Source organism: Ruditapes philippinarum, unplaced genomic scaffold, assembly GCF_026571515.1.
Source record: "Ruditapes philippinarum isolate M1 unplaced genomic scaffold, ASM2657151v2 ctg1201_1_1_1_1, whole genome shotgun sequence".
Taxonomy (NCBI): domain Eukaryota; kingdom Metazoa; phylum Mollusca; class Bivalvia; order Venerida; family Veneridae; genus Ruditapes; species Ruditapes philippinarum.
In genome coordinates, this window is record NW_026864982.1 from 240,921 (window position 1) to 251,919 (window position 10,999).

The window sequence follows — 10,999 nt, forward strand, 5'->3', positions numbered from 1 at the left end:
AACAACACACAACAACAACAACAACAACAGTATAAAAACAACAATAAACAAATAAAAACAACAGCAACGTGACTTTTTGGGTATCGTAGTCGCGAACACAAAATAGAAAACAACAACAAAAACCCGGATAAACATTTCATGACTTGTCAAATAACTTACAATACAGTGAACAAATCTAAGTAAAAATGTAGTAAAAACTGATATCTGTACATGTGTATACCAGCGGCGGGAAAAGGGACACATTTTAATTGATTAAAATAACGGATAAATAACACATATAATATATATATACGGTGATTATTTATAATATTCGGTCGGACAAAGGATAGCAAAAGATTTATGAGTGTTTATGGGTTCACACTGGTCAAGTGGATTAGAGCCGTACTTTCACAACAACGGTTTCTTTTCTTATCGTCTGCTCATTATTTGTGTTGCTTTGATAATATACAAAATATTTTTCACCTTCTACAAAAGCGACAGATTATCACTATTCGTATAACCCTTTCAAGACGTATTATTCGTGCTAAAACAGTGTGAAATCGGGTATATATCATTTTAGTATAGGGCTTAAAGAGAGATAAGGCATGAATCTGAGAAATGATATACTTGATTAAGTATTCTATAAAAGATATTGAAAAAGAATCAATTTTTGGTATAGTTTTGACTGCCAAATTGTACGTACTTCTAGGCCACTTTAGTAAAAAGCATCATTTCTCTTGATTCATAAGTAAGACGATTCTTTACAGGTTATATGGCCCAGTTAAAAAGTTTGTGAACTTATATCACCCCAGTCATAAGGCGAGGGTTACGTAGCAAGGCCACCGTTTAGTCGCTCTTCATATCATCAGTATGCGACTTATACTCTATTGTTTCAGTATTATGTAAAAATTGACCAGATGAATGTATCACATAACGAAATTGTGTTGTTCTCGTTTTTATGTTTGATGGTAAATATCATCAAGTGTTAAATATATGCCAGCTAATATTTGACATAAATTATCAAAGTCTGATTGGCAATAAGATCTCGATTTAGTTTGCTGGTAATTACAAGAATAGTAAGCGTATAGTTAACATAGGACCGGCAGTTCTTTAATAGCGATAAATGTCAGGGTTTTATCTGAATACTTAGCCAAAACGAATTTTATTTCAAAAGTCATTATTATATGAACGTTTGTAAGATTTCCGCTTTTCAGATTCAAGCCCATGTTTTTAATTTTTCATTAAATGAAAAATGGGACATATGCTTACCAACATACGTGAAAATACAAATATCATTAATTTGGTCATGATTTATATATTTTCAGGTTTCCGAGGCTACAGATAGAAGAGTCCGGAAGTAGAGCGTTATCCATACGATGGATACTCTGCAGCAGATAAAAGACGAATTCCTGGTCTGTCCAATTTGCTTACGTCACTATAAGGAACCAAAACTACTTCCATGTCTTCATACATTCTGCCTACGATGCTTAGAAGACTTTGTGCATAAAACAGAAAACAGAAATCACATCGAAAATGGCGATACAACAGACGAAGATCATAACAGTGTCATTTTCAAATGTCCCGTATGTAGAGGGGACACGACTTTTACTCTTTCCGAAGATGGGAAGAAAATAGAAAGTGGCTTTTCCGATAACCATCTAATTTCAAACATTATGGAGAAAATAGATGTACATAAAGAAGAACAGATTTGTGAGTCATGTAGTGCCAGAGGTCAAGGTCAGAAGGCTGCGAAAGCTGAGGTATATTGTCAAAATTGCAAGGTCTCTTTTTGTGAGAGTTGTATTAAAGCCCACAATGTGATTAAGGCTTGCCGAGACCACGTAATAATATCATTAAGTGATATAAGAGTGAATCCGTTACAAACTTTAAAAAACACAAAACGCGAGATTCCGTGTTCAGAACATAAAGATAAGGTGCTTGAGTTCTATTGTTTAGATTGTCGTGTTGCTATATGCTCAACGTGCGTTGCTGTGCAACACAGACGATGTGAAATGGTCGAGACATGCGCAGACTCAGCACAGAAGCTTAAACCGGAAACTGATAATGTACTCAAGGACCTTGATACTCAAGAAGTGTCTCTTACAGACTGGCAGCAAGAACATTTGCGGGAAATCGAGGAACTTGAGGAAAACAAAAGTTCTCTTATTACCGAAATAAAAACAGTTCGTAAAAATGTTGATTATCATCTAGCCAAATTAGAACAATCTCTTTTGGAAGAGCTAGATGTTAAACACACTAATGCCATTATGAGTGTTAAAGAAAGACTTCAAGAAATTGAAGATTTGAAGAAAAATCTTGAAAACACGAATAGGTTCCTTAGACATCTGGTACAGTTCGGAAGTGATTCTGAATTTCTTTCAGTTTTTGACAAAGTCAAACAACAAATTATTGAAATGAACACGGGAATCAATAGGCGTAAGATAGCCAAACTTCTTTTCCGACACAAATTCGCATTAGATATGAATTTAAGTCGTATCTTTGACCTTAAATCTCTCGGAAAGTTAGTCGACGTTGTGGATATGAATAAAGATAGTTTTCCAATGAACGGAGAGAACGGTCTAGGTCCCCCTTCACCAGTAAGAAAAAGTTCAATCAAAAGGACTGGAACGTTTAGAGTTGATAAAGCAGAGGAAGAGCAACAGGCTCAACAACAAGAGAAGATCAAGCCACAGAAGCAGCAAATTGCTCTGCAACCTATACCGTCACAAAGCAAACATTCGTCTCGCAGTAGCCTATCTACAAACTCACCATCTACATCAAATGACAGCATGAGCTCTCAGGAGATGCTTGACTCGACGCCAAGACGTCATGCTGTCTCTATAAGAGCACGGCAACAACAGGAGACATCCGCAAGACTTGCAGCAGGGTCCACTGGTTCCCTTCCTCGCGCGGCCAAACGAGTGAACAGTGCAGTAGAATTCCGAAAATCTCAAGCTGTACAATCCACTCCGTCTAAAGGTGCGAAAACACCCCCTATTCAAAGGCGACGTGCACAAAGCACGGTTAATGGCAGGCCTCCTGTTGGAGGAGAAAAGCCTGTTAGACCAGAAAGAAGATCTAAAACTCCTGACCATGGCATGTTGTCTCCGACTGGAACTCCTGTTCTCACTAAGAAGTCAACTGAAGGTGTTTTATCACCACCACTTGCAAGACGATCAGAAATTACTCCGCCAAAATCTCCAAAACAACCCCGACCTGCGCCACTCATGGACAAAACCAATGCTCAACTATTATGTGCTTTTAATGGACGCACAGAAAGTGATAACAAAAAATGCTGGCCTTTAGATGTAACAGTTCTTTGTGACGGGACACCAGTAATTACAGATTTCCATAATAAGAAGATAAAAGCATTTGACGCAAGCGGTTCAGTTATGTGCGACGTGTTATTACCGTCCTGGCCTCATGGAATAGCAAATGTAGAGAAATCCGATGTTGCAGTTACACTACCGGAAATATCAACACTTGTTTTTGTCACGGTAAACGAAAAAACAATGTTGTTGCAGAAAAGAATAAAAACCGTTAAACAGTATCGCGGGATTTGTTGCTTTGAGGATACCAGCGGTGGTAAACCGGTGATCATTGTCTCGTGCTGCGCTTCTAACAACCAGTCTGTCGACGTTCTCTCCCTTGATGGTGAAATTCTCAAAAGTCACCGACATGACAATCGTCAGCAAGGTCGAACGCTGTTCACGTGGCCATACTATGTTACTGTTAATAATGAAGGGGAGATAATTGTTTCTGATTGTGAGACGAAGACCGGATTACTCTACCTTGACAAGAAAGGTGACGTGAAATATGATTACCTTGCCATACAGGTTGTTATACAAGACCCACGAGGTATTTGTACCGATCTTGACGGAAATGTGTATCTTGCCGATAAATCTGCGCACGCAATTCATAGTCTTACTTCCGATGGCCATTACCGGAAGTGTGTTGTGAGCGCTCGTGATGAATTAGTGCAACCCATAGCGGTTTGTGTAAGTCCGTTTGGACATATCATTGTTACACAAGACAATGGCGATATTAAAGTGTATGCCATTGATTGATGAAGTATAATATAAGCAAGGACTTTAATATTTGGGTACGATATATACTCCCATTTGTGTTAATTTATTGCACGCTAACCAACGCATGTGTTCCTTATCATTCAATTCTGGAATAAAAAATACATTGATTTCCAAATCTAACTTTTTGCGAGTATTATAAATTCATACTATCTAGTAAAAACTTGAATGGAACAGCTCTTGCAAAAAGAAGGAATATTCATTTAAGTGTTTTGATGCAAAACATTATAAAACTTAAAATTCTATACCCGTTTTCTTTATTTTGAACATTAAATTATATAATTAATTTGTATATCATTAGTAAATATTTGCACAAAAGAATTAGTTTTAATATATTAAAAGAAAATACTAATATATTTGAAATGAATCATTTTAATATATGTATATTTGTTATGTTTTGTTATTTACTTATTCAACAACCATTACACCAATGTATAGAGGCAGAAATACTAAAATATAAATAAAATTTATATGTGAGTTTATGCTTTTCTGTATTTTTCTTGTTGCAATATCAGCAATATTATGTAATATCATTTGAGAGAAAAAAAAATCAAACTAAGTCCTCGAAAAGGCAAGGAGTCAAATGGTGCTAAAACCGATACCATGGGGATAGTTAATCATGCAATAAATAATGGATTTAGCTCAATACAGGATTGGAGCAGTACCTCTAGACGCTTGCAGAAATCATGATCACAAAATAGACAAATATCGTTTTTTTCGCTGATTTTTACATTTTTCATGCATTATCATACATAAATCAGTGTGAAAAGATGAATTAGACATATTAAAGTTCATTCCGTTGCGAAAAAAGCAAGATTTTGGCATTTCACGATTCAAGCGCCTTGCCCGGTATATACCGGAATACGGTATTTAGTGTGGTGCTCCTATCCTTTTTTTAGTCTCACTCATAAATAATTACGTTGATATTATTTATAATTTCGCACCTTATAAAATATAACCAATGGACTTTCAGGTTTTGCACCACGTGATGTTCTATTATAAATCACTATTGGATTCAATCTTAACAATTAGCCTCGTTTTCATTTCCAGAGTCCATAAATTTCATATCAAATATTTAACACACCCCATATAGCCTCGTTTTCAACGTTGGAGAGTCTAAAATCCATATTAAATCGTTATTGTAATTCAAGTCACAAAGTTCTGTTAAAATGTCAAAAAATGGTGGTGTGAAATGGAGAGGTCATTAAGCATTGTTGAGAACAATACTGATTCTATTGGACTCGTTCACAGCTGCAAAACCTATATCAGACTCAGCGCATCGTCTAATATAGTTTTGACAGCTGTGTTTTCGTTCGATAGAATTCAGAAATGTACTCGACAATGTATAAAAACCTCATAGTTTTAGACATAACAACAAACCATGGAAGAATTATAAATCTATGTTGTTGGCAAGTATGAGATATATTATTCAATATATTATATACATGTATTCATAAAGAAGATTAGAACAACATATTATAATTCATCACTGAATCGCTAAAAGACTATGGAAATTGTGCCCAAACTTTACAGGTATCGACCCACTCTATATATGTTTTTGCCTTTTTATAAATTAGTCACACCATTTGCTAATTTTTGGATTTCACAATTCCTATAGAGAAACCTATTGTGTATACCTTTGACCACTATCGAGTCAATCGATAATATACCTTAATTCGGACGAAGTCCGTCTGTTATCAGTTTTACTTCCTGTAAAATTAACAGTGACGAACTGAATATAAGAAAAATTGTCATTGGTCATTTTAAAATTACAAACTGAAATCGGTGAATCTCAATGGTCATTCAACAATAAAATGTAAAGAACAGTTCTAACCATTCTAAAATGAAATGTAAAGGTCAATTCTTACCATTGTACAATAACATTTTAAGGATAGCTCTTAAATAAAGTGTAAGGGATAGTTTTGCCGTTTTAAAAAATGTGAAGGATAGTTCTACAATGAAATGTATAGGAATGAGGATAGTTCTTTAACTTTTTGGTTAATTTGTAAATGATAATCAAATTTATGCAGTCAAAATTAAAACAAGTAGCAGGGACACTTAAAACAGCAGTTGTCCTACTTTGAAAAATAATCAATATCAATATACACATGTAGTATAAATTTGACATCAATATTATGTTCGTGAAGATGGCAGCCTAGCAGCCTGAAGTTGGCAGCCTAACAGCGTGGCAGCCTGAAATTGGCAGGCTAGCAGCCTGGCAGCCTAAAGAAAACTAAGAATAGTACAAACATGAAAACAGACGGAAATACATTAGTAGCACTTCTCTAGATCATTCCACGCCTTTTTTCAATATCGTGATCCGCCCCGCGGAGCAAAAATACCACATGGCACCATCCGCCACCATACAGGTGCAATAAATACTTTAAAACATGACCACTATAAAGATCATTTAAAAAGAAGCACTCTAGGCCACAACGGGCCAGGTCTAACTCCGTCCTAAAATGGCACTAAATATTACAATCTGAAGTTGATTTTATCGCATTATTTCTCGTTTAGTTACAAACGAAACAAAAAAAACACCAAAACAATTCGTTTCATTTTTATAATAATATTGTATGAATCAGTAGCTTTAAAATAACAAATGTTCACATTTCTATACATGGAATTGGGACAAAAGGTTTTAAATCTTATCATGTCTTAAACCTATCCCAAAAAATAACGTCATCAACCGTATAAATTTAAATTACGGAAACTATCTTAAGATTCAAATGCGCAAAATATCATTACCTCATGCTGTCATATTGACATGATCTGTGTGGAATAAAAATAAATAAAGTTAGAAAATGTATTACGTTATTCTTACAAATAGATATCAACTTCTCTCAATGACCGAAAAGATTTTATCTATAGAATATATACTGAAGAACTAATTTATTCGAAACAGTGATTTATTGAGCAATAAAATCACTGTTTGGGATATATTATTTCTTAAATAAAGTCTGTTTGGTAAAATTATCACTAACATTTATCAATTTAAAAATGTCCATTGATAAACAATTATAAACAAATCTGATGTAATATCAACAGGTTTTCGGATAGTTATAATAAGTATATAGATAATGTACTGTTTACTTTTATATCTACAAAATGTAAGACGTTTACCCGATATATTGGAATAAACTAAGTCAACAACTCCTCATTTGTTTCATGTTTAGTTCTTAACGTAGGTTACACCGAAATACCACAGAGAAGAGAGATGCCAAGAAGATGCGATTGTATTTTAATACGGACTCACCTCTGCATTTTGTGCGTTTTTTGAAAAAAATCAACAATGTAAGGCTTATGATATCATCACCAAAGTAAAAAAAAAGTAATAAATCTTGGCTGAAGTATCAAATACGGTTCGATCCCTATTCGCAATAAAATGTCATGTAAGCTGTCTTTCAGGTATATTTAAATCAATTATCTTATGACGAAATTTTTTAGGGTGTAAATACCGGTATATGCTGTCAACACTAAGAAATCCTGTTTTTATTTGTATGGCTCGTCAGACCAAACAAATAATGGTAGCGAAATTTCAGACCCTGATTTTCTTATCTGCAAATACCGAAAGTAGTCTAAACTCCTCGAAGCGGTTACTTCCCTTCATTAACGCCGACAAATTAAGGGGAGATCACTGCGTAAAGATTGTCAAATGACAGGCGCATTAATTTTAATAATGACAAAAAAAAAAGTTCCCGATTGGTCGAAGATTTCTAATATAGTGTTATTCTTATAGATATACATGCTTATATTAAGCTCCATGATTATTTACTTCAGTGTTAAACAACAGGTTTACCGTGAACAAAATATATCGAAATTAATAAGGGTTACAAACTTTAATTGAGAATAATATGGTATTCTTCAGGCTGTTATCTTATAGCTCCCTGTGGTCAAGGAGTTTACACGCTCGCTTTTGAAGCGAGAGGTCCGGAGTTCAAATCCCAGGCCAGGCAACTCATGTTTTTTTAAAATTTATCAAAATAAACATTGAATTGAATATCAGTGTTGCAATTAGTCTTATAGCCAATTTACTATAGTTATAACACTGGAAACAGAATTTGGTGACACTATACAAACAAATCGGTTTATAATCTCACTATCTTCACCTTTCTGACATTCTGAGACCCAAACAAATTCAGCGCCTTCTGTGCTTTGATTATCTGTGTTATTAATATTCATCGCCCATTGTAAGATATATAGGTATTTGTCAAAATGTTGAAATTATTTGAGTTAACGTCATTCCGTTGGTGAAATACCACTTCGGGGTTTCGCCAAAACTATCTTGCAGACAATAAAATGAATTTTATACATTATCTATCATTATTTTTCATTATTTTATCTAAAGATTTATTTTAGATACCATGGCAACGTCTTTGACAAGATTTGGCTCATAAAAGTTTCTATCGTGGAATGGCGGAACAGCGGCGTACCAGTTTCAATCGAATCCCGCACAACCTTCCTCCAATTCCAGCATCATATGAAATTAAATCGCAAGCGCTCCCTTGGTCGATGAAATCTTAAAAGTTAAATCACTCTACTCATCTATTTATTTTTACTCTTTGTTAGCTCACCGGACAGAGGCAGACGGACGCGGAAAACCGGTGTCATATTTCTTATATTCATGGGAAATTCCCGTTCTCTTTGCATGTTGTAAAAAACATAGAGTTAACGTATATACAAAGTTTCAAAAAAATCGGATAAAACCTAATTACATGTATTTCTAAGGTTATTCCAGTTAAACCGGCCCAACGCCCTAACGACATCACGTTCTGCGCATGTCTGCGAGTGTCACCCAAAACACGCCCCTAGTCCGTCTCGAAATATTCCCTGTGAAAGGAAATGCACTTTTTTTACATTTATCTCCGAAATTGCAACTTGCACTGCGTAAGACAGCTCGTCCACGTCATTGAAGTGTTCTCCCTGCAGAACGGTCTTCAGTGTCGGGAACAGATTTAAACCGCACGGTGCGGGATACGCCGCGATTTTCAATCCCCGCTTCTTTCTCATCGCCTTCATAAAATCGCTTTTCAGAACCTGATAACATAAAGGAATGCAATCATAAGTAAATTGTACCTCCTTTCTGAAGAGTATTTCAATTTCAGTGAGCTTAGGGTTTGGGTTAAAGCTTTCTGGCAGTCTTTTTTTTTAATCGTTCTTATAGGGTAGTTTTTACAATTTAAGATATTTTTATTTCCAAAACCTTATTTTTGGCAAAAATGTTCGAAATTGTAAGTAGATAATAATTTTATGAAGATACAAAGTTGAAAATATGAACCGTTTTCTGAAAAAAATTGGCATATACCTGTTACAATAAGCTAATTCTTTTCATTGGTTTTGTTTCTTTTCATTTCAAACCTGTGGGTGTTTCAATGCCTTTTTATCTTTTGAAAATATAACGATATTATAACCAGTTCAATTATTTGATTTTGAAAAAACGATAACGAATCGAAAAATTTTTACAGTATATATTGAACAATTTTAACAATTTAAATTATTTTTTAAGTTGCATTAGCGGATGGGGTAGAACAAGCAGTGCTGTCCCCCTTCACTTTTCCTGCCCCCGACTTGGTCATGAAAACATCAAAAAGAAACGGGTTTTTACACTTTACAAAAAAAAATTTTATAGAAAATGGAGGAGGCAGCAGATTCCCCACAAGAGATCGACAAAAATTTGAACAGGATTAAAGCAAACATTTGCAATGTCGAGGCCCAAAGGGAATTTTACAATATTCGCATCACTCCAAATCAATTTTTACAAAGTTCACACTGTCCAACTTTATAGATCAGAGTGCTTGAAGACCCCTGTTGCAATTGAAGAGAAAGTCTTTCCAAAAAATCTCTCAGACGAATATAAAGATATTTTGGCTTAATACCATTTCGACGACCTGCTTAACCTTACAGGGACGTCACCGATAACAGAGACCATCCAAACAAGATGCTGTAGATGACTTAGACATTTCCAAGGCATGCATCAAGAGTCTCGACTCACTACATAGGGTTGCTCTCCGAAAGACCTCCAAGGGAAAACGAATCAAAAGACAGGAGGCGAATCGCTCAGAAGGACCATAACAATCACTTCTATAATTCTCGGGCTCATCGTCACGAATACACAATTTCAACTTCATGAATTCACGGCTTCAACATACAGAAATTACGGTTTCAACTTCATGAATTAAAGATTTAACTTAATAAATTCAAGATTTCACGATTTGAATTTCACGAATTTACAAAGTTGAAATATTGAACTTAAAAACATGGATTCATGACTTTGAATTCATGAATTAAAATCGTGAGTTCGTGAATTACGTATGATATAATTATTAAATTAATCTCAATTCTCATTTGTATATGTTTTTATCTAACTTTCAAGAGTTATAATTAATAAACTAGATTGATGTTATAAATAAGTATGATCATTGTTTTTATTTACACATACGAGCGTAGATGTTCGTTTCTAAAAGCAGATTGTTATACATTGTATTTTCTATTGTCTTATTAATGTGATAAAATAAAGGAATGGCAATGCAAACAGGAAAAGTGAAAGGTGTATATAATCTGTTTTTATAAGGGGTGGAGGGGGAATACTATGGAGTTGTAAGGGTGGGACATCTGTGGTGAATTGGTTATGGTTGTCGTATCTGAGGTATAATGTACCTTTAAGCAGAATTCTACATTTTAATATCATATCTAATAAGTAAAAAATAAAAAAATGGGTATATATTAAAGCTGCACGCCTGCAGATGAGCTAAAATATTTCAAGAAAACCAGAGCACTAAACTTTTAAGAAAGGTTAAAATATTCACGGGCCAAGCTATATTTTACATGTTATGTAGGTTTAAGACTAATTTTTCAATATTTTATCACGTTAGTAACGCAGTAAGGGCTGTTTTTGCATATGGTGAACATTTTTTGGTAATTTTTGTTGATTTTAA

The 10,999-nt window shown here is 34.6% G+C and overlaps 1 protein-coding gene across 5 annotated transcripts in view; it reads left to right on the forward strand.

The window, feature by feature from the left end:
• LOC132727484 (E3 ubiquitin-protein ligase TRIM33-like) overlaps positions 1 to 4,541 on the forward strand; it is a 34,733-nt gene extending 30,192 nt beyond the window's left edge. For all 5 annotated transcript variants that reach the window (XM_060713013.1, XM_060713012.1, XM_060713015.1 and 2 more), the window contains exon 2: positions 1,305 to 4,541. In XM_060713013.1, coding sequence (XP_060568996.1) covers positions 1,356 to 4,046 — 2,691 coding nt within the window. In that variant the 5' untranslated portion in view covers positions 1,305 to 1,355 and the 3' untranslated portion in view covers positions 4,047 to 4,541. The remainder of the gene's footprint in view (positions 1 to 1,304) is intronic.
• The last annotated feature ends 6,458 nt before the right edge of the window (positions 4,542 to 10,999 follow it).